A 24,993-nucleotide genomic window follows, 5' to 3' on the forward strand; every position below is an offset into this window, starting at 1 on the left:
ACATTAACCTGAGGCCTAGTTCCAGATTATTAATACACAAAAGAAAGCAAATAGAAATGTAATATTGAATAGTCCATAGATTGGTTTTTACAAACTGGGGACAGAATGTTCAAAAAACCAGATGGAATATGCTTTAGGCTCTGTGATGCTGAAGTTACCTTGGATAAATTACCAAAGTAACTGCGTAATACTTATTCATGTGAGAAATTCTTTGCCTTCTAATATTCTCTCCTGATTTAAATGCCAGCACAGTTTCTGTGTTCAGAGGGTCTCTTTCGTGTATTTAGCTTTTTACAACCTCTCTGTTGCATTCATAAAAAAAGTAAAAAGGATTTTATTTCTCCCCTTCTCTTGGAACAAAATGCCTTTGGAAAAGAGTGCTGTCTTTGGCAGCAGAAAAAGGGCTTCTTGAAAGGAAGGTTTCTGTTCCATGGTTGAAACTGTCACCATGGCAATCAGTCATCAAGGCTCCAGCAACTTTTCATAGACCCTTTCCACTCAGGGGGCCTTTTTTCATGCTGTTGACAGAGTATTTGCATCTGTGAGCAAGAGTTCTCTGCTTCTGGTGACACTCACCCATCCAATTAGGGACGTGTCCAGATGTCATATTAATTCCAAGTTTCTGTATATTCTGTTTAAACTGTTAACCTGGTGAAGAATGAAGTTAAACTTTTATAAACCACAACTTTTATAATATTTTAAATTATTATGGTACATATTACACCTAAAACTTTCAATAGGGTCTGCGTTATATGTGCTCTATGAAATGTGATTGGGGACGAGAGATCCTCTGCCAACTCACTAACTCAATACTACAATACCTCCCATTTCACTGATACTTATTCCTTTAGGTGAAATCAATTCATTTCTCCTTTTATGAAGCTGTTTTCCAGTTTCTTTCTTTAACCCTGAATGCTCTTCCAAGTTCCACTCTTTTTTTTTCTAACCTGAGGATAATTTTATTGATTTTAGAGAGAGAAGAAGGAACAGAGAAATATCAATATGAGGGAGAAACACTGATGGGCTGCCTCCCATATGGGTTGCCTCCCATATGTGTCCTGACCAGGGACCAAACCCACAACCTCGGTTTGTGCCCTGACCAGGAAATGAACCCACAGTCTTTTTGGTGTACAGAATGACACTCCAACCAACTGAGCCACATGACCAGGGCCCAAGCTGCACTCGAATGTCCAGCTACCTCTGAAGCATCTTGAGGTGAAGCTGGAACCTGAAACTCAATCTTTGCAGAACCTCTCTCACTCTGCTCCTGTCCCCAGTCCTGGACCCACCAGCTTGCCCCCTTTTTATTTTTATTTATTTATTTATATTTTTATTTATTTAATCCTTACCTGAGATCTTTCCATTTTTTGTAAAGATAGAGTGGGAAGGAGAGAGAGGCAGAGAGAGAAACATCGATATGAAAGGGACACATTGAGTGTCTGCCTCCCACAGGATCCAACCAAGGCCAGAGACAAACTGCAACTGAGATACGTGCCCTTAGTGGGAACCGAACCTGGGACTCTCTGGACCACAGGCTGACGCTCTAACTGCTGAGCCAAACCGGCCAGGGCTTGCCCCTTTTTCAGTCTTCTAACTCTGCTTAAAACTTTGGAATTATAAAGATAAATTAAAAACACAAGTTTATACTTCTTCGCAGTTAGTTTTAGAAATAAGAAAATGAGCTCTATAAAGGAAGGATGATTGTGGAAATCTCTCAGCAGAACTGGGATAAAGTCCAAGTTTCCTGAATCCCTATTTCAGTGTTATTTGCTCTCTTACCAGAAGAAAAAAGTCTTCCATTTTACTCCCTTTATCTTACTTCTTAGCTTCCCCATAAGCACAATTCCTAGACAAAGTCTAGTCCTTAAAACTTTTTTTTTTTTTTTTTTTACAGCAGAATAGTATTCCATTGTGTAAATGTACCAAAGTTTTTTTGTCTACTCATCTACTGATGAACACTTGGGCTGCTTCCACATCTTGGCTATTGTAAATATCACTGCAGTGTACATAAGGGTACATATATTCTTTCGAATTGGTGTTTCAGGGTGCTTTGGATAAATTTCCAGAAGTGGAATTGCTGGGTCATAAGGCAGTTCCATTTTTAATTTTTTGAGGTAACTCCATACTGCTTTCCATAGTGACTGCACCAGTCTGCATTTCCAACAGTGCACCAGCGTTCCCTTTTCTCCACACCCTCGCCAACACTTTAACCCTTTGCAACAGCATGGAGGGACCTGAAGAACATTATATCAAGTGAAATAAGCCAGTCAGAGAAAGACAAGTACCATATGATTTCACTCATATATGGAATTTTATAAACAAACTGAACTACCAAGCAAAATAGAGACAGGCTCATAGCTAGAGAACAGTAGACAGCTCTGGTAGGGGTGGGGGAAATGTGCAAAAAAGAAAAAAAGAGAGAACTCATGGACATGGACAACAATGTCCAATGTGGTGATTGCAGAGGGGGCTAGGGTGGTGGAAATGGAAGAGGGCATAGAGAGGATAAATGGTGATGAGGTGCCTATTGTGGAAAATTGAGAAAATTAGAGAAAAGCATGGAAAAGTGATAATCACTTATAATCTCACAATGCAGAAAAAAATAGCTGTTAGTATTTTAGCATATTTCCTTCCTGATCATGCTTATTGAGTCTTTTTCCAATATACAACTAATTTTCTTCTTTGAATATGCTGTTGGAATAAGAACTAAAATGAGAATCAAGAGACTTATGCAGCTCTGAGGTGAACCAGTAATGAGACCTTCAACCAAGTATCTTAATCTCATCCTCAGTTTCCTCAGGTAGTTAACTAAGTAAGAGCTTGGAATGAACAGTTTCTATGATCTCTTCCAGCTCTATTGAGATTATTGGTCAAGTGAATAAGGAGTTAGGATAGATGACTAAAAGTTCTCTTGCAACTTAAAATTCAGAGACTGCCATGCATATATTGTAGTGGAGATTTACCTTTGAAAATTAAAGCCCACTAAGGAATATGGCCTTTTCTTAAAGAATCTTATCTATTTATTTACTCCATTTTCTTATCTCTAATTATTTTAGCTACAAGTCCAGTGAAGAAGAATCATCATCTGGGTCCTCCCATGCAGTGATGGATATCTCTTTGCCTACTGGAGTCAGTGCAAACACAGAAGACTTAAGAGCTGTAAATTTTTTTTGTTTGTTTTTTAAATATTGTTATAATTATTGGTTTTCTTTACTGTATTATTTTACAAAGATATTTTCTCTAATTCTAATACATAACTTTCATAAAATCTTCCAGAATATTCTTTCCAAATAAACAATCTACCTAACGTTGATTTTTCAGTGAAGTTGTTGCTGAAGTAAATAGGTTCTTGCAGTGTCTGAGAAAGGAATTTCAAAGGGCACATGCCTGGGAATAGTTTATACTAGTAGCAATTTACTGGAGTAAAGGGACATAACAAGCCCCCTCAGGGATGGGGAGGGTGGGCAGGCTCTAGCAGTAACTGCTCTGAGATCCTTGATAATCCTCCATATATTTTCTTGGTTTTCAGGAATGAGCAGGCTTTCTTTCAAACTATCCAACCTACTTCCTGGATTTTCCCAGACTTGCTTGGGCCTTCCCCCTAACCAATCCCTTTTTTTGTATCTTGGGGTGGGGGGGTGTTTCCACAAATTTATCCAATCTGACTCTTATCCCAGATTTTCCCAGGCTAGACTCCACCCCCTTTATGTCGCCATTTTGGCTCTTACTGCGCATGCCCCAAAGTTCTGCAGCAGTCGCCTGGTTTCTACTGTGCATGTACTTTCCTCTCCCTGCACCATCTTGCCTTCTACTGCGCATGCACCTAGCAAAGGAATTTCCCCTACTGTTTTTATCCCTCCCTCAGTAATCCTGGTTAATGACCAGTAGCCAATTCTTCCTGCTTGCTTGGGAGTGAATCAGGCTTAATGTTCTATTCCATTTGCTCCCTTCCCTAACTAACTAGCTATCTGTGCTAACAAAGTGAGGAAATATTTCCATGACACAAGAACTGTGGGTACATGTGATAACATGTTCCAACTTTTTTAAGGGGAGGAGCTGCTCTTCAACTTCTTTGAACAGTGGCTTATATGACCATGATCTAACATCTCATTATTGGGTGAATGCATTTAAACAAAAAGATCATAAAATTAAATTCAAGCTTTTCTCTTTCCTTCCTTAGCTTGTGGAAGGGGTGGATCAACTATTAACTGATTACCAAGTCAAAGATGGACGTGTTATTTTGCAACTAAATTCGGTAAGCTCCACATCCCAACATTCTTTATTTACTATTACCATTCAAAATGTACAAACTAAAATATTTTTCAGTCCTTTCTCTCCCATAATTTCCTTAAACCTTGAATTTACCAAACAGATTCCTTCCGATAAGTTCCTCTGTGTACGATTTCGGATAGTTGAATTGTTTCAAGTTGGGTTTCTGAATCCTGCTACTTTCACGGTGTATGAATACCACAGACCAGGTAACCAACTCTACTCTGAAATTTCCTCCAAAGACTACTTTGTATTTTTTACAGAACCTTTAGAAATCCACTAGATTTCTGTAAATTTTATATATTGTTTTTCCCAGGGCTCACTCTCCACAGAAACCCCAGTTTGCATGTACAGACTATGGCATGACTTGGAGCAAATCATTTCTCCTCTCTGGTCTTTAGTTTCTTCATTTTTAAAATAACTGTATTAGATTGCTTCCAGCTTTTAAATTGTTTGCCTCAAGTTTATCTTTTGTGTTCATTTTCATTGCACCTCCCCTTTTTAGAGAAGCCCACTTATCTACAACTTCTTTAATTCTTCCAGAATCAACTTCTACTCCATCAATAGTCTCTTCACATTTTGCAGAGAGCTCTATTAGAGTGGTTGTCACATTCACATTGTATTGTAGTTGTTTGTGTGGCCTTTTCACCAGCCCCAGACAGAATGTTTTCATCTGTGGTGTCCCTAGTATCTAACACAGTGTCAGGTACATAATGTGTGTTGATAAATATTTAATGAATGACCTACATCTGATCACTCTGCCACTTCTGAGAATATTAAGTGATTGGAGAGCTCTCTGATTTACAAGACAGATGACTCCACTTTAGACAGCTCTACTTAGAAAAATTTTAGAATGAACCAAATTATAACATCTGTTCATTCTAGTTTTAACTTCTGAAATTAGAACATACTGAGCCCATCTTCCCCTTGAGAAATAACACGCGCGCGCGCGCGCACACACACACACACTCACATACATGCTTCTTTTTTCCTTCAGCCTAGACAATTACAATTCTTTCAATAGACTGTCATGTAACATAATTTATTTCCTCTCATTAATGGAAGCACCAAATATTTTCATTCTAAGAAATGAATATTGAATAGTAAAATTTCTAGCACAGAAGAGAAGGTCATTTTGAGGATAGAGGGGCCCATGTCAGGACAACCAACTCAAAATTTAACCCCCGTGGGCCTTACCTACAAAAAGAAGGGTTTGGAATTAGTGATCTCCAACACACCATGAGTGAAATTCATGGAGTGGTAAATGTGTTGTACATCAATCCAGCCCCCTCTCCTAACCATGCTTTCATTGCCACAGATAAAAAGTGCACCATGTTGTATAGCACATCCAATAGCCGACTTCAGAAAGTCTGTGAAGGAACAACGTGCAAATGTGTAGAAGGTAAACTTCATTTAACATGTTTAGACTGCATACTTGTTTAAAGCAGCCACTCATAATCCAGGGCTAATCTGGGGGGAACTGTGTGAAAAACTGTGGTATCTCAGAAGTAGAAATGCAATCTCAGTTGATTGAAAGCTGATTCCTTGAGCACTGTAAAGCTACTTCTCAGCAACTCCTAAACAACCTGATGTTTTCTACTGTGCAGAGATGGAGAAGTACCATCTAGATGGTTGTTGGCTATCAGAGGGATAACATGATGTGAAATTCTTACTTTTTACCTGGTCTTTTCTCATGTAATAGGACCACAACCTAAAAGAATAGAGGCTCCTCTTTCTTTCCCTTTGTCCTTCCCAGATAGTGAGTTATCCATTAGTCTTTTATAAATCCAAGACTGAATTCTTGGCCAAGAAAAAGACCCAGAACTCAAAATAATCAACTGACTCGCTGAGCATCTGGGTTAGTTTGGTTTTATTTTGTTTTTCCAAATCCTTAATATCTACACTTTTCTTAGGATCGTGTTGCAACCATTTAATATCTGTAAATCAGTGAAGTTATCATTTTTTTCCTTCCAGGTACTTTTGATTATACTTATAATGGGAATTTTCCTCCATTCTTCAGTGGAAGCATACACATTTCTAAAAGCAGAACGTGGAGTGATTATTCATTCTAAGAATGCCTGATGTTCAAGATTTTGTTTTTATTTGTTTTGTTTTTGCTTCATATAATGTTTCACTTTCTGGAAGAGGAGAAAATAGATGGGTCTTGGGAATCTGGCATTTGTAAGATTATATTAGATTGTCTGAGATCTCATGGGCACTGTGTTTACTCCCTTGGAGAGTGTCGGCTTCCTTACATTAACCTTTTACTATTTTTCACAAAATCCAGCTGACTGTGGACAAATGCAACCAGAATTGAATCTGACAATCTCTGCAGATACTAGAAAAACAACAGCATGTAAACCAGAGATTGCATATGGTAAGTTCAAATTTTTAATATATAGTTCCATTAAACATGACATTTTATAAATACATAATCAGTTAGGAAAATCAATAACTTTATTTAGTGATTGTATGGGTACAACAGCCCATGTATTCCTTTGAAGAAAAATGCCAGCAGTTTTCAGCATTAACATGCAAAGTTATTTATCCTTCAGCAAGGAACATGATTTTTAATGAAAATGATGGAAGTGATGTGTACACCTAGCCAAGATACTTTACTCCCATAGTTCCCATTGAATTAAAGGCACTGAAACAGATTCAAGGAGAATTTTCTTTCCCTCACCTAAGAAAATGTTTTGTATTGATTTTTAGAGAAACACACACACACACCCCAATCGGTTGCTTCCCCTACTCACCCCAACCAGGGATCGAAACCTCAAGCCAGATATGTGCCCTAGACAGGAGTCAAAACTGCAACCCTTTGGTACAGGATGATGCTCCAATGAACTGAGCCACCTGGCCAGGGCTCAGAGAGAGCCACTAAGGTATAAAATTTCACTATTTACTGTATTCTTTCCGTTGATGGAGCAGAAGCAGAGACAAAGGTGGTTTTAGGGTTTGTTTGGGATGGTTTTTTTTTTATATTGAGAGAGGAAGGGGGAGAGAAATAGAAACATTGATGTGAGAGATAAACATCGATCAATCGCCTCCTGCCCACCCTCTACTGGGTATTGAGCCTGAAACCCGGGTATGTACCCTGACCTGGAATCGAACTGGGACCTCTCAGTTCATGGAATTACTCTCAATCCACTGAGCTACACCGGCCAGGGCTAAGGTTTGTTTCATTTAAAAATCTCTTCACAGACATGGTAAAATATCAATACTAAATAATATTTAATATATGTAGAATTTCAATCCATGTTTGAGACTCTCTATTTCAAAAGGAGCATCTCCTTCTGGTTGTCCAGAGCTCAGCACTAAATTAAATAAATGCTCAAGTACAGTTGTCTTATCTTAAGTTCCTCATAGAATTAACTTCTTTATTTTCTATTTATAGTTTCTAATGTTTATTTCTGGATTTTTTAAGAGTAAGAAAACATATTGTACACTATCTCAAATCTTTTCTTGATAATTGGTAGGGCATTATTTATAAATAAAAAATCAGTACAGTTGATTTTGTGCTATGTGTTTATCAACTGCTTTCATATAGTTTCTCAGTGGAGTTCCATAATATACCTTTGAGGTAACAGAGCATTATTTTTATTTTACCAGTGAAGAAACTGAGGCTCAGGGAAATGAAATAATTTTCTCAAAGCCATGCAGGAAATAAGTAGTAGAATTAGGAGGCATCCTGGTCTCCAGTATGATTTCCATTATATTACACTGAATTCTCTTAATGGAAATATAGCCATCAGAATGAAGTTTGTGTGGTTAATAGTCTTTCTTTCCTCCTAATTCATCTTGTTGTTGTTGTTTTTTTAAAATTTTTTATTGTTTTTTGAGAGAAAGGAAGGGAGAGAGAGAGAGATAGAAACATCGTAAGAGAGAACATCGATGGGCCACCTCCCACGTGTCCCCTACTGGGGATGTAGCTCACAACCTGAGCATGTGCCCTGACTGAGAATCAAACCAGCGACCTCTTGGTGCATGGGTTGATGCTCAACCACTGAGCCACACCAGCTGGGCTTGTTTTTTGTTTTGTTTTTTAATAAAAGCTAAAAAGTGGCCCAACTCAACCACAACCCACTGTAGTTTTTAAAATGCATTGGGACCTGAAGAAAAGACCATATTATTTTAGCAAACAAAGATCTCAATAAATTATTTCTTCCTTCTATTTTAGAACTATTTAAACTTTTTTTTTTTTCCTCACCCGAGAACATTTTTCCATTTTTTGTTCAGGTAGAGTGGGGGGGGAGAGAGAGGAACAGAGAGAGAGAGAGAAACATCGATGTGAAAGGGACACATTGAGTGGTCGCCACCCGCACAACCGACCAGGGCCGGGGACAAACTGCAACCGAGGTACGTGCCCTTAGCGGGAACCGAACCCGGGTCTCTTCGGACCGCAGGCCGACGCTCCAACCGCTGAACCAAACCAGCCAGGGCTATTTAAACTTTTAAATGTCAGTAATCTATTTAACATAGAGAGTAAATTCAATCTGGATTTAGTTTATTATATATATTTTTAAAACTTAGCTGACTTTTTGGGAGACTATGGTTTTTTACTGGAATAACAGAATAGAAACAAAATAAAGTAGTTTCCTCTCTCTACCTATGCCCACAGTAAATACATTACTCATATCCACCAAAAAGATTTATGAATCTGAAATACAGGACAGTTTTTAATCTCTTTTAAGACACTAATTTACACAGCCTTTGTTTTTGCCAAAATTTGTTCATTCATTCATCTATTATGTCTTTTCTTGAAAGTAATAAACTAAATCCAGACTGCATTTATTCTCTGTGTTAAAGTAGGTTTCTGATATCTAGCTAACTAGCTAGGATCACAAAAATGGACAAACCTTTTAGGTCATTCAACCTCATCAAAAGCAAAAATAAAAGGATTCTTTCTCAGGCCACATGAAAGGGTTGGGTCCCTTCATCTGCTCATTCCAGAATTGAGGTCAAACATACCATGAGTTAAACATTGATGCCTGAATGAAGAAAAAACAGCATTGGGAGCAGCTCATGTCAGAGAGTTGCCAACCCAAGCAAAGATGAGTCAGAAAACAGAATCCTATCAAAATCCAAAGATCAAAGCCAGTGGAGGTATCTAAGGAACTGGAGCAAGAGAACAAGGAGGCTCACAAGGCTGGCCTGAGTGATTGATAAAAGGTCCCCTCTGTGGTTGTGCAGAAAAGGAAGGGGCTCTTCAAAGTGCCCCTTGGGCATGACTCCACTGATCTTATAGGATCAGAATCTGAACTTTATATCTAACAAAGTTTCATTTCGTTTGTTTTGTGTGGTTCTGTCTTTTAATTTGATATTGTTCTTACTTTAGCTTGTTCTGTAACAGTGGCCAGGGCTAATGATTCTACATAGAGTGAATCATTCGAGTACTGATCAGTAAAATCAGACTGAGAGTATTTGGGAAGGCTTCTTGGAAGAAATAGTATCTACTTCAGGGTGTCCATAAGAGCTTGTCATGCTGGGAGATCCAAAATGGCGGCAGAGTGAACGGAAGCTACACAGACCGTCTCCCAGAACCAAATTGGAATTACAACTATAACACAGACAAATCGATGGGAAAAAGCAACAGAAAAGCAGCTTGCGAGAACCATATAACCAGGGACACTGATTTGCAAAGGCGCAAGACGGGGGCTAGGAGCCCATGGTCAGCAGCTCGGCAGCGGCCTTAGCTGGGAGCGGCTCCCTCGGGTTATACTCCCAAAGGGCAGAGCCGGGACAGAGGCTAAAAAAGCCACAGCCACTCACCTTGGGCTCCAGCAAAGGGAGGTCAGACTGGACTGGAACTGTGTGGGGACACTCGAGATTTGGAGGGCACTCAGAGCTTTTGCTGAGTTGCTGCTACGCAGGACGGTGGCCATATTGCTCCTTCCCAGGGCTCTGGGGAGAGGCAGCAGCCCCTCCCTTGGAGATACAACCCCACCCTGTGGGCCATTGAAATGCTAATTGAGACTCATTAACAACCAGCATCTGCCCCATTCTCGAGAAATCCCCTTATGCTGAGCACCTGAGGGAGTTTTTCAATCAATCACCTGACAACCCAAAACTCTTCAAGTAACCTCGACTGCTAGCCTCCAGGCAAAAAGGTAGAGGATAACAGTACCTTTCCTGGGCTAGCAACTTTAACCAGGAAAGTAAGACTTGTCAGTGGTGTTTAACGTGGGTCCTCCCTCGCTCATCTAAGCCCAGGAGAGGGAGCTACAAACAGCAGAACACCAACACCCACAGGGAAAACTTGACAGGCTCCAAAGCCCACTGTGATAGCCAAAATGGTGAAACACAGAAACAGAAGCCAAATGAAAGAACAAGAGACCGCCACCAAAGATGAGATCAATGTGGAACAGATAGGCATGTTAACAGAGCTAGAATTCAGAGCCATGATCTTAAGGAAGCTCAACAGCATGAGTAAGGACATAGAGATGCTGAAAATAAGCCAAATGGAAATTAAAAACCACCAAGAAGAGATTAAAAAATGACATATCAGAAATGAAAAACACACTGGAAGGTCTAAAAAGCAGAGTAGAGGAAGCTGAGGACCGGATCAGTGAATCAGAAGACAGGGTAGAAAAAAATCAACCAATCAGAAAACCAAAAGGAAAAAAAGGTTAAAAAACAGGAAGACAGCTTAAGAGAACTGTGGGACAACTGGAAACATAATATATTCGCATCATGAGAGTCCCCGAAGAAGAAGAAAATGAGCAAGGGATAGAGAATATATTCAAAGAAATAGTGACAGAAAACTTCCCTAATTTGGTGAAGGAAGAAGGCATTCAAGTTCAAGAAGCACAGAGAGCCCCAAGTAAGAAGAACCCAAACAGGCCCACACAAAGACACATAGTAATTAAAATGCAAAAAATTAAAGACAAAGAGAGAATCCTAAAAGCATTAAGAGATAAGCAACAGGTTACCTACAAAAGAAACCCCATAAGGTTCTCAGCTGACTTCTCACAAGCAGCGCTACAGGCCAGAAGGGAATGGCATGAAGTAATCAAGGTCATAAAAAACAAGGATCTGAATCCAAGACTACTGTATCCAGCAAGGCTATCATTCAAAATAGAAGGTCAAATAAAGAGCTTCCAAGACAAAAAAAAAAAGGCTAAGGGAAATACATTAGCACCAAACCAGCACTGCAAGAAATGTTAAAAGAACTGTAATTAGTAGAAGAAACAGGAAAAAAATATATAACCAAACTAAACAAAAATGGCAATAAACAAGTACATATCAATAATCACCTTAAATGTAAATGGACTGAATGCTCCGATAAAAAGACACAGAGTAGCTGATTGGATAAGAAAGCGTGACTCATCTATATGTTGTTTACAAGAGACCCACCTCACAACAAAAGACTCACATCGGTTGAAAGTAAGGGATGGAAAAAATTTTTTCAAGCAAATGAAAAGCAAAAAAGCTGGAGTAGCAATACTCATATCTGATAAAATAGATTTCAAAATGAAGGCCATAACTAGAGACAAAGAAGGCCACTACATAATATTGAAAAGATCTATCCAACAGGAAGATATAACCTTGATAAAGATATATGCATCCAATATAGGAGCATCAAAATATATTAAAAATCTTCTGGAGGACTTCCAAGGAGAAATCGACAGCAATGCAATCATAGCAGGGGACTTCAACACCCCGTTGACAACACTGGATAGATCCTCTAGACAAAAAATTAGCAAGGAAATAGAGACTCTAAATAAAGCACTAGACCAAATGGATTTCATAGATATCTACAGAGAATTACACCCCAAAACTACAGAATTCACATTCTTCTCAAGTGCACATGGGACATTCTCAAAGATAGACCACATGATAGGACACAAACTAAATCTCTACAAGTTCAAGAAGATTGAAATCATATCAAGCATCTTCTCAGATCACAATGGCATGAAACTAGAAATCAATTGCAACAAGAACATGCAAAGACATTTGAACATATGGAGGCTAAATAGCATGTTATTAAACAATGAATGGGTTACCAAGGAAATCAAGGAAGAAATTAAAAACTTCCTGGAAACCAATGAAAATGAACACACAACAACACAAAACCTATGGGATGCAGCAAAAGCAGTTCTGAGAGGGAAGTTCATAGCACTACAGGCCTACCTCAAGAAAAAAGAAAATTTTCTAATTGACTGTCTAACCTCACAACTTAAAGAATTAGAAAGCAAACAAAAAGAAAACCCCAGAGCAAGTAGAAGGAAGGAAATAATAAAGATCAGAGCAGAAATAAATGACATAGAGACCAAAAAAATAATTCAAAGGATCAATGAAACGAAGAGCTGGTTTTTTGAAAAGATAAACAAGATTGATGGACCCTTACCTACACTCACCAAGAAACAAAGAGAGAGAACCCAAATACACAAAATCAAAAATAAAAGAGGAGAAGTAACAACCACAGAAGACACCACAGAAATACAAAAGATCGTTAACAGCTACTATGAACAACTATATAGCAACAAATTCAACAATCTAAGCGAAATGGACAAATTTCTAGAAACACAGTCTCCCAAAACTGGACCGGGTAGAGATAGAAAATTTGAACAGACCAATAACAACTAAGGAAATTGAAGATGTAATCAAGACTTTCCCAGCAAACAAAAGCCCAGGCCCAGATGGCTTCATGGGGGAGTTTTACCAAACATTAAAAAAACAAACAAACAAAAAAAAAAAACTAACACCCATTCTCCTCAAACTATTTCAAAAAATTCAAGAAGAAGGAAGACTTCCAGACTCGTTCTATGAGGCCAGCATAATTCTAATTCCAAAACCAGAAAAAGACACTACAAAGAAAACTACGGGCCAATATCCCTGATGAACATAGACACCAAAATCCTGAACAAAATACTAGCAAGTCGGATCCAACAATACATCAAAAAATGTATTCACCATGACCAAGTGGGATTCATTTCAGGGATGCAAGGCTGGTACAATATTCTCAAATCAATAAATGTGATACACCACATAAACAAAATGAAGAATAAAAACCACATGATCATATCAATAGACGCTGAAAAAGCATTCGACAAAATCCAGCATCCATCTCTGATAAAAATTCTCAGCAATGTGGGAATAGAGGGATCATATCTCAACATAATAAAGGCCATATATGAAAGAGCTACAGCCAACATCATACTCAATGGGCAGAAACTAAAAACATTTCCATTAAGAAAAGGACAGGGATGTCCACTTTGACCACTCTTATTTAGTACTGGAAGTACTGGAAGTCTTTGCCACAGCAATCAGACATGAGGAAAAAATAAAAGGGATCTAAATTGGAAAGGAGGAAGTGAAACTGTCATTATTTGCAGATGACATGATATTACATAAAAAACCCTAAAGACTCCATCAAAAATCTAGATTTAATGAATTTGGCAAAGTAGCAGGATAGAAAATTAACGTCAAGAAATCAATGGCATTCTTACACACCAATGATGAACTCACAGAAAGAGAAACTTAAGAAAATAATCCCATTTACCATTGTGACAAAAAAATAAAGATACCTAGGAATAAACTTAACCAAAGAAATAAAGGACCTATTCGCAGAAAACTACAGGTCACTGAAAGAAGAAATAGAGAAAGATATAAAAAAGTGGAAGCACATACCTTGTTCATGGATTGGAAGAATTAACATCATTAAAATGTCCACACTACCCTAAGCAATCTATAGATTCAATGCAATCCCCATCAAAATACCAATGACATACTTCACAGAACTAGAACAACTACTTCAAATGTTCATACGGAACCAAAAAACATTAAAATGTCCACACTACCCTAAGCAATCCCCATCAAAATACCAACGACATACTTCACAGAACTAGAACAAATACTTCAAAAGTTCATATGGAACCAAAAAAGACCTCGAATAGCCACAGCAATCTTGAAAAAGAAGAACAAAGTAGGAGGGATCACATTACCAGATTTCAGGTTACACTACAAAGCCACTGTAATCAAAACAGCCTGGTACTGGCACAAAAACAGGCATATAGACCAGTGGAACAACAGAGAACCTAGAAATGGACCCAAGGCAATACGTTCAATTAATATTTGACAAAGGTGGCAAGAGCATACAGTGGAGTAAAGACAGCCTCTTTAATAAATGGTGTTGGGAAAATTGGACAGCTACATGCAAAAAAATGAAACTAGACCATCAACTTACACTATGCACAAAAATAAACTCAAAATGAATAAAAGAATTAAATGTGACCCGTGAATCCATAAAAATCCTAGAAGAAACTATAGGCAACAAAATTTCAGATATCATACACACCAGAATTTTCACTGATACATCACCTAAGGCAACAGAAACAAAAGAGAAAATGAACACATGGGACTACATCAAACTAAAAAGCTTCTGCACAGCAAAAGATACAATCATCAAAATGGAAAGGCAACCCACTGTATGGGAGAACATCATTGCCAATGATATATCAGATAAGGGGTTAATTTCCAATATATATAGAGTGCTCATGCAACTCAACAAAAGGAAGACGAATAACCCAATTAAAAAATGGGCAGAGGAGCTGAATAGACACCTCTGCAAACAAGACATACAAATGGCCAAGAGACATATGAAGAAATGCTCAACATCACTAATCATCAGAGAGATGCAAATTCAAACAGCAATGAGGTATCACCTCACACCTCTCCGAATGGCTGCCATCAACAAATCATCAAACAACAAGTGTTGGCGAGGGTGTGGAGAAAAGGGGACTCTAGTACACTGCTGGTGGGAATGCAGACTGGTGCAGCCACTATGGAAAACAATATGGTGTTACCTCAAAAAATTAAAAATTGAACTTCCATTTGACCCAGTGATCCCTCTTCTAGGAATATACCCTAAGAAGTCTGAAACACCAATCAGAAAGAATATATGTACCCCCATGTTCATAGCAGCACTATTTACAATAGCTAAGATCTGGAAACAGCCCAAGTGTCCATCAGTAGACGAATGGATAAAAAAGCAGTGGTACATATACACAATGGAGTACTATGCAGCAGTAAAAAAGAAAGATCTCTGCCCTGGCCGGTTTGGCTCAGCGGTTAGAGCGTCGGCCTGCGGTCCAGAGAGACCCAGGTTCGGTTCCCGCTAAGGGCATGTACCTCGGTTGCAGTTTGTCCCCGGCCCTGGTTGGTCGTGCGGGTGGCAGCCACTCGATGTGTCCCTTCACATCGATGTTTCTCTCTCTCTCTCTTCCTCTCTCTCCCTCCCGCTCTATCTGAACAAAAAATGGAAAAATGTCCTCGGGTGAGGATAAAAAAAAAAGAAAGATCTCTTATCCTTTGAGATGACATGGAGGGACCTGGAAAGTATTATCCTAAGTGAAATAAGCCAAGCAGAAAAAGACAAATACCACATGATCTCACTTATATACGGAATATAATGAACATAACAGTCTGAGGAATACGGTAGACCCAGAAACATGGAAGTAGGGCACAGACTGACATCCCTCAGAAGAGGGGATGGGGGGTGGGAAGAGATAAACCACAGAACTTATATGCGTGTATGCATAACCAATGGACATGGACAACAAAGCCGGGGACGGGGCAGGGGTGGGATGGGGAGGAGGGTGTCAATGGGGTAAAAAAGGAGAAACATCTTTACCAAAAAATAAATTAAAATTTAAAACAAAAGAGCTTGTCATGCTTCATGTCTCACTATTTTGACAAACTCTGGCTTCTATTGAACATGGCATTAGTGGTATTTAGCACGAACTATTGTTTTGTTTTTTAACAGCTTATAAAGTTACTATCACATCCTCCACTGAAGAAAATGGTTTTGTCAAGTACACTGCAACCCTCCTGGATGTCTACAAAGCTGGTGAGAATTCACTCATTCATTTTCTTTCTTTCTTTGTTTTTTTTAATCCTCACCCGAGGATATTTTTTTATGTATCTTCAGATAAAGTTGGAGGGAGGGAGAAAGAAAGAGAGAGAGAGAAACATCAAAGTGAGAGGGACACATCGACTAGTTACCTCCTGCATAACCCTGACCAGGGCCAGGGATGAACCACAACCAAGGCACGTGCCCTTGACCGGAATCAAACCTGTGACTCTTTGGTCTGCGGGCTGACGCTCTAACCACTAAGGGCCACTAATTCATTTTCCATTCAACAAATATTTAGTTCTTACTTTGTGTCAGGCATTTTATTAGACACAAAAGATACAACTTCAATAACACAGCCAGAGTTACTGTCTTCATAAAACTTGTATTCTATTTAAGGAGACACATTTTTAAAGAAAGGAAATGAACAACTAAATTAAACAATTATAAAAACTTGTCTTGTTTGTAAAGTATGTTAAGAAACTTTCGCATACTTTGTTTTCTCTCCATTCTGGGAGTTCATTTTTAATATATATAAATTTTAAATTTATATAAATATCAAAACACCATGCACTTAACAACTTACACAAGAATTGCTGCGCACTAACAACAACCAAAATAAAACAAAACTATTTAGAATCAAGGGCAACTATGTATTTCAAGGGTAATGATAAATTGGTGTTTCTCCTAAAACACACGGTGCTTAGAGTAGAATAGGATATAAATGATAAAAAGATTAGTGATTGTCTATACTTTAAATTTTCCATAAGGGAATGGTGGAGAAGGGTAGGAAGAGATAAACCAAAGAGCTTATATGCATATATGCATAACCAACGGACACAGAGGATAGTGTAGTGTAGTAAAGTGGGGGGGGGGGGGGGCAGGAAGGAGGGGGTCAGTCAGCGGAAAAAGAGGGGACATCTGTAATACTTTCAACAATAAAGATAAATTAAAAATAAAATAAAATACTCGAAGATAAAAATAATGGAAAGGCACCACACAGCCACACTGCTAATCATGACAGACTGAACTGGTAAATAGTGCTGAGAATGTTATTTACATGTTGCTGCAACAGGAAGCCATCCGAAAGGCCTAAGGAAATTGACTTGAACTAATGTGTGTACAGTAGAATTTGTATTACTAATTCAAGTAGATCATTTGCACAGTTACTGTTGTATACTATTTACCAACATGTTCAGAAGTTTTTCAGGGTTTAATAATTAGGATGACTCTGCCAGAGTCTGACAACTAACTGGAGCTGAGTCCTGAATATATAGCAATGAATTAGACCCAGTCCCTGCCTGAAGAAATTCCCAGCTGAGCTGAGGAAACAGACATGTGGAGTGAAACATTGTGGTAGAAGTTCAAGCATAATGGGAGTAAGGGGAAGACAGATATTTAAAATTTTACAAGTCTTTTATATGTCTCTCACTTTTCTACAGAGTTTCCCATTGCCAGCTACCAATTACGTTTTAGTTTTGCTATACAACATATAGAGATTAATTTTGTTTAACTGGAGAGAGGTTCTTTTATTTCCTGGTTCTACAAGAGTAATAATAACAAACAAATATACAGCGCTTACTGTATATATAGTTCTAAGCACTTTTCATATATCAATCCATTTAATCTCATAACAGTTCTACAAGATAGGTTTTATTGTCGTGCCCAGTTTTCATATGAGGGGGCTGAGCCCTTACACAAAGAGCATAAATCATTTGTTTAGGGCCACACGGCCAGGAAGTGACAGAGCGGGGGTATAACCCAGGCACCCTAGTCTGAAGCTTTAACCATGTGGGCATTGTTGCTCTCCAATAGCCATTAGCCTCTCAATATAAATTAACACTCACTAATAGCCACAAGGGACTGGAATGCTTGAGAGAGTGTATAATTGTGACACTGTAGCATGAATGTGATAACTTGACTTGTATGCCTCTCAGGCGAAGCTGTTGCTGAGAAAGACTCTGAAGTCACCTTCATTAAAAAGGCAACTTGTATTAATGCTGACCTGCAAAAAGGAAGACAGTATTTAATTATGGGTAAAGAAGCTCTCCAGATAAAACACAATTTCAGTATCAAGTAAGTCACCAATATTTTGGAGTCTCTGATCTTCCCTCCAACATTGAGTGTAATTTATTCTTAAATACACTGCATGTTTCTTATGTGCCCTGCTGTTAACCAGCAAACCATTAGAAGCATAAATGAAATAATATGAGTTTAAAACAAAGAACTATTTAAAACCATTAGGGCAGCTGAGGACTTGCTGACAGATAAACTGAGTGTCTGGGTTTGAAGATGAATCTGAGGGTGCTCATCCGAACACCCTAGACCACATCTGCCCCCTCAATAAGTCATCAGGCTGTTCTGTTTGTAAAGAGAAAAATGTTTAAATATGCATTTTATCATTTTTAAAAAATAGACATTGAAACAGATGTCATTCCTGCCTTTAACGGCAGGAGCCCCAAGTAGTTTCACAACCATCAGGGGCCTGTGGACCTTCCCACGGGGAGGCAAGTTCAGAAGAGTTTGGCCAACAGCCTGACCCCTCAGTCCAATTTGGCTCTCCTCTCTGTGGCCATAATCGCAAATGCTTCATTTTCATTTTTTCTTGGCAGGTACATCTACCCTTTAGATTCCTCCACCTGGATTGAATATTGGCCTACAGACACAAGGTGTCCATCATGCCAAGCATTTTTAGCTAATTTAGATGATTTTGCTGAAGACATCTTTTTAAATGGCTGTGAAAACGCCTGAAAAAGTTCATCTGTGTACAGTTTTCTCTATGGATTCTGTTGTTGAAATTTCTTTCTTCCTTTTTTAAAACGTTCACAGCTGTTCTTATTTGGAAAGCTCACTTTACTTAGAATTAGTGGCACTTGCTTTTAGTAGAGAATGATTTTAAGAGCTGTAACTTTCTGAAATAACATGGCCTTGGGGGCATGGAGACAGATACTCATTCCAAGGTTATTGGACACCAGAAAGAATAAATTGGAACGTCTCCTAAAACCTACCACTCAGGAATGTTTGCTGGGGACAAAAGAATAGCCCATTGAAATGTAGTATCTTACAAAAACACAGCCTTTGCTTAAAAGAAAATACCAAGGAACAGAAAACTGATCATTAAAGCCTGACTTTGCTTTCAAAATGTGCGAAAAGGCGGAAAAGCGTGTTATTTTATGCTAGGTCAGTTTCACCCACACAAAGACAGGCAAATCGAGGGAGGTGGAGAAGGCAGCAGTAGAGACCTGAGAAGGCCTAACCTTGGAGCCCTGGGCAAACTGAGAAAGGTAGGAGAGTTTGTCCTTACCCCTCCCCTTAAGTTGCCCTCTCCTTACCCCCTTTCATGTCCGTCTACTCCCTCCTCCTCCCTCCCAGCACATATTGGTTTCCCCGGGAACTTACTCTTGCCAATAATTGCTCTCCTGGAAGGCAGGCCCCAGCGCAGTAACCTGGTGAAAAGAAGGTGTGTAGGAATCAGGAGACCTTTGTTGTAGTCCCAACCAGGTGTCTGAGCCTCAGTTTGAGCGTTTTATAAAAGAGGATTTATAACAGGAGATTCTTTATTAAATAACATTTGCAGCATATTAGAGCACTCACATATATTCCCATTTAATGTGTTAAGCATCTCACAAAGTACAGGAATTATTATTATCCCCGTTTTACAGATGAATACATAGAGGCTCAGAAAGATGAAGCAATTTTCCCAGCCTAGTAAGGGGCAGAGTTGGTGACCACACCTCAAGGCTCTCTCTCCATGGAAGCACACCCCTCTTCTGCATCACTGCGCCGCCATGTTGCTGGTCAGGTTTCGCTGTGTAAGGCTGAGGCAGGATGCACGCCATTGGAGTTTCTCAGATGTGTGTACTTGAACCAGCCCCACTGAAATATGAGCAAGCAAGTATGAAGATAAACTCTGGATATAACAGGAACAGGACTAAAATGCATTCCTTTTATTAAAAATCTGCATTTTACCAGTTAGGTAAAACTACAGTAAGCCTTGCAGTGTGCCTTGTAAGTAATACTAAGATTTTCCACTTCCAGGAACTAAGGATTTATTTTTGTTAATGTCAAAGCTCACATTGTAGGCACTCCCTTGGCAAAAACAACCAATGTGTCCAATATGCCCAAACTCTGCCAGCGAGGGGTGAGGGCCCCTCCAGGCAAGCCTGAAGTGTCTGCTGTCACTTTCTGATGCAGGCTGGAGGAGACCACTGTAGTGCTCCAGGAGCACCAGCCTTCTCCCTGAGCACTCTGGCCAATAGGTGGGGCCACAGTGGCCGAATTCACCCACAATGCAGCTGAGCTTTCAGACATCAAAGCAGACCTTTGTGAGTTAGCCTGGCACCGCTTAAAAATCCTTCAGCTCCTCTTCAGGTAATTCCTATGCATTTAAATATACGTCCTTAGTGAGACTTTGTTTCCCTCCAGATGGGCTGGGGCCCTTACTCAACCCTGTGCTTCTCTTCCAAGGCACTTGCAATTATTTATTTAATCATGTATATTGTTTAGTGTACAGCTTCTGGCTCCACTGTAAGCTCCACGTCGGCAAAGTGTGGATCTGTTCTCTTCACCACTGTTTCCTGTGCCTGGCGCAGTGCTAGAAACATAGGGACTCAGGAAATATTTGTGGATTCCCCACTGAGTGTGGGCATCAGAAGACCCAAGGTCTAGTCTGGGTTTCGCCCCTGGAAGAGATTTAAAGTTGGCCTCTTTATCTCTTTGGTAGCCAATAAAATAAGGTAGTTGAACACTCTAATATCTCTTTTATCTATAGCTCTATGAAGATATTTTATAATCTTATGTTGTGAAACAGAAAACAAAGTTGCATGTAAGCATTCACATTTTGGGTGTGGATTTCTTTCTGTGGGTGTGAAAGGAGTTCAGAGAAGTTAGTGAGTGAGCTGGAGGGGTTTTTGGAGGCTTCGTGGAAAAAGATGGGTGGGATTTACATAGGTAAAAACAGGAGGGTTTTTGCGATTAAGGGGGAGGCAGGTTTCTACTTGGGGGTAAGGAGGATGATTTAGGTGGTACAGATGAACACTGTTCATTTTATTTTTTTGATCCTCACCCAAGGATATTTTTTCATTTATCTTCAGATATAATGGGAGAGAAGGAGGCAGGGAGGGGGAGAGAGAAAGAGAGAGAGAGACATTGATTGGCTGCCTCTCCCACAACCCTGACCAGGGCCAGGGACCGAACCACTACTGCAACTAAGGTATATGCCCTTGACCATAATCAAACCCAAGACTCTGGTTCGAGGGCCGATGCTCTAATTGCTGAGCCACACCAGCCAGGGTGAACACTGTTCATTTTAATAGCTATATGTTTATTTTAATATGTATAGACAGTTCCTGACTTGCAATGGATTGACTTAAGATTTTTCAACTTTACAATGGTGCAAAAGTGATACTCATTCAGTAGAAACCATACATTGAATGTTGATCTTTCCCCAAACTAGTCATATGTGGCACACTACTTCCTCATGATGCTGGACCGTGGCCGTGAGTCGTGCTTCTGTCAGCCACGTGATCACACGGGTAAACAGCCAGTACTGTACAGTGCACTGTGCTACCAGAGATGTTTGGATATTGTGTTCTGAGCATGGTTAAGATAGGCTAGGTTCATTAGGTTAGGTATGTTAAATGCATTTTTGACTTAGGATATTTTAAACTTATGATGGGTTTATCAACACATAACCCTACCATAAGTTGAGGAGCATCTGTATTAGAAAAAATATATATAAGTAGCACATAAAAGCCAACATATACAGTTTCCTTTTAAAATAAATTTATTTGTCAAAAAATAAGTCTATTTAAGGAGAAGTTTTAAGTATATAAAAGCATAGGTTGTTCTTAGGGCAAAAATTATGAGGTTGGCATGCACATGACTGAAGTTCAGGAAACTCAGCTTTATGAAATATACAGACTTGACAATGAGCCAAGTTGAGACAGGCAGCCTCACTCCCTATTTCTCAGTGAGGGATCCTGAGCCAGTTAGTTTCACTTTCCAGTCCCCGTGATGCTAATTTATTCAGTAACATCCAACAGATATGTATTGATTGGTAATTGTAGGCCAGACCCAATTATAGGTGCTTGGTTCTAGATCTTTGCCCTTGTGGGATTCAGATTCCCGCTGAAGGAGACATGCAATAAACAGTAAAGATAAAACTAGGGGACTGACCTTGAATGTTAGAAAGTGATAAGGACTGCCCTAGCCAGTTTGCTAAGTGGTTAGAGCGTTGGCCCGCAGTCTGAAGAGTCTTGGGTTCAATTCCCAGTCAAGAACATGCACTTTGATTGTAGGTTCGATCCCTGACCCTGGTTGGGGTCATGCAGAAGGCAACCAACCGATGTGTCTCTCTCACATCAATGTTTCTCTCTCTCTCCTCCTCCCTCTCCTTCCCACTCTATCCAAAAAAAAAAAAAGAATGGAACAGTTTCCTGGGGTGAGGATTAAAAAAAAGAAGACGATGACGACGATAAGGACTATGGGGAAAGGAAAAAGTAGAGCAGAGTAAGGAAGATTGGGAATGGTCAAGGGAGGGGCTACATTTTAAATAGGGTGGTTAGGTAGGGTGGGCTTCAGTGAGAAGGTAATATTCCAGCAGAGACTTGAAAAAGTGAACCATGTGTCTATCTAAAGGACAAGTGTTCCGGGCAGAGGGAGCATCTAGTGCCCACGCCGAAAGCAGGAGCGTGTCTGGTGTGTGACAGGAAAAGCAAGGAGGCTGTGCAACAAAGGGGAAGTTAGGTAAGATGAGGCCAGAGAGGCCCCAGGAACCAGAGTATGCAGGTCATGGAAGGGATGTAGTCTTTGCTCAGAGGGGAGGGGCAACCATTGCACAGTTTCGAGCAGACGAGTGACAGAGTTTGTCTTACCTTTGAATAGGATTACTTCGACTGCTATATTGAAAATAAAGCTAGGATAGTGACAGAGAGACCAGTCAGGAGGCAACTGCAGTATACCAGGCAAGAGAGGATGGTAATTGAACAAAGTTGAGTTTATTGATTCTGCAGTGAAAAGGAACACACACCATGGGAACCATGAGCTTCTCAGTAAAAGAGAATTAGAAAGGACTTATTATATAGTATTTGGTGTTGTGATGAATTATTTTAGGGAGGGTTCAAGAAGGTGGGGCTTGGCTCTAATTGGATGCTATCAGGAAGCAAGGCTAATCCTATGAGTATCTTAACTCTTATCCAACCAGAAGGAAAAGAAGTTGCAGTCATTCACATTAGGCAGGAAAGGGAGATGAGTGGTCATTTTTGTGGTTTGGATAATGTTCTTAGTTTATTCTTTTCTCTAACATGATTTGTTTGTTTTTGTTTTGGGGGTTTTTTTTGGTCTTGATCCATTTTGTCTGGTGTTGGTGCTCTGTGACATCAGACACGGAGAACACCGCAGCCTGGCTCTGAGTGTCAGGCCAGCTAGTCCCCGGGGACACCAAGTCCCAGCTCCCAGCCTACCTCCCAGCTGTCAAGGGCTGCTCTTCCCTTCCGCACACCCTTTACCCTGGAAAACGCACCTGTGCACACAATGCACACTTACATACTAGCTCAGAGGCCACCGTGAGAGACCAGGCATGACCTCATGACTGAAAACTCCTACCTCGAGAGCTGGGAATTCAGCAGCCAAATCTGGGAGGTTCTCAGAGACACAAAGCGACTCTGGGTCATGTTTCCAGAGGCTCTCCCTGCTCCTGAACACAGATTGATTCTGCGTAATTAATGTGATGTCAGAAACCTGTTGCCAGGGACATGCTCTTTCATTTTAATTGGGAGATTAAAATATTCCTTGAGGCCTCTGAATCAGAAAGAAGGGAAGAAAGGCAGTGAGGAGGAAGAAAGAGAAGAATGAGGGAGAGAGGGTGGAGGAGAAGAGGAGAGGAAAATGGAGAAAGGGAGGAGGTTTTGTTTTAAGACAAGATGAGAACTTCATTTCTAAGAACCTTCTGGATTCTTCTCAGCTGGCAGGGTCTCTGCCCTGACAGACATGTTGGCAGAAATGGACCTGTTCCTTGGAACACAGCCCATTTCTTCACTCTTTCCACCATTATAATCAGATATGTGTGTATTATGTGCATAGTCATGAATTATATAACCCTCAACTGTCCAAACCAAGAAGCATCTAGAGCTCATCTTATCCAATGGCCCCGAGGAGCAGCTTGCCGTGGTCCCAGCGCTGGTAGGTGTAAGGACTGGAGCACTAGCCCAGGGCCTCTGACAGCCCGTGTTCTTCCCTCCACGCAGATGAGTAGAGGTTACAGAGAAGTCAGTTTTCGCTCCTTGTAAGAAGCATTTTCTTATGGCCAGAGCTATTCAAAGACGGAATAGACCCTATTGCTACTTCCTTCCAGAAATGTTGCAGGAGCCATTCAAGGTGGGAAGTTGGCCTCGATGATGTCCAACGTCCCTTGAGCTCTGAGAGGCCATTATAGATCCTGCACGTAAAGTGATGAGCACGGCGCCTGTGCTGATTGTCACCATCCTTACCTTTAGGAAGGAAGCGGCTGAGGCTCCAGGAGGCTAAGCTGCAAACCTTCACAAGAGGCAGGGTACCTTTGGGCTCTGGGGCCCATGCTCCTAGCCTTGGAGCTGGATGGCCTTCTCACATACTGGAGGGCAGTCATTGTTATTATGTAATCTTGGCAAAGACTCTGCCTCTCTGGGCTTCAGTGCCCCCCCCTACCCAATAAGTGTGTTTCATTACATGCTCTCTAAGCTGTCTCCCATGCTAGGACAGCAGGTGAGGCAGAGTGAGGCAGATGAGGGCTCGGGGTTCAGGGTACCGAGACAGTGGGGACACTGCCGCTAGTGTAGAAAAATGAAGGAAGGCGGCACCAGAAATAGATTTGCAAATTGTGTCCTCAGATC

The 24,993-nt window shown here is 40.1% G+C and overlaps 1 protein-coding gene across 1 annotated transcript in view; it reads left to right on the forward strand.

Moving 5' to 3' along the window:
- The window catches only part of C5 (complement C5), a 96,580-nt gene extending 77,706 nt beyond the window's left edge, over positions 1 to 18,874 (forward strand). Inside the window, exons 34-41 of the mRNA XM_036261327.1 lie at positions 3,057 to 3,159; positions 4,181 to 4,255; positions 4,373 to 4,478; positions 5,588 to 5,671; positions 6,557 to 6,646; positions 16,037 to 16,120; positions 18,061 to 18,199; positions 18,736 to 18,874. Coding sequence (XP_036117220.1) covers positions 3,057 to 3,159; positions 4,181 to 4,255; positions 4,373 to 4,478; positions 5,588 to 5,671; positions 6,557 to 6,646; positions 16,037 to 16,120; positions 18,061 to 18,199; positions 18,736 to 18,874 — 820 coding nt within the window. The remainder of the gene's footprint in view (positions 1 to 3,056; positions 3,160 to 4,180; positions 4,256 to 4,372; positions 4,479 to 5,587; positions 5,672 to 6,556; positions 6,647 to 16,036; positions 16,121 to 18,060; positions 18,200 to 18,735) is intronic.
- Positions 18,875 to 24,993: the final 6,119 nt, after the last annotated feature.

This window comes from Molossus molossus, unplaced genomic scaffold (assembly GCF_014108415.1).
Source record: "Molossus molossus isolate mMolMol1 unplaced genomic scaffold, mMolMol1.p scaffold_m16_p_14, whole genome shotgun sequence".
Lineage (NCBI taxonomy): Eukaryota > Metazoa > Chordata > Mammalia > Chiroptera > Molossidae > Molossus > Molossus molossus.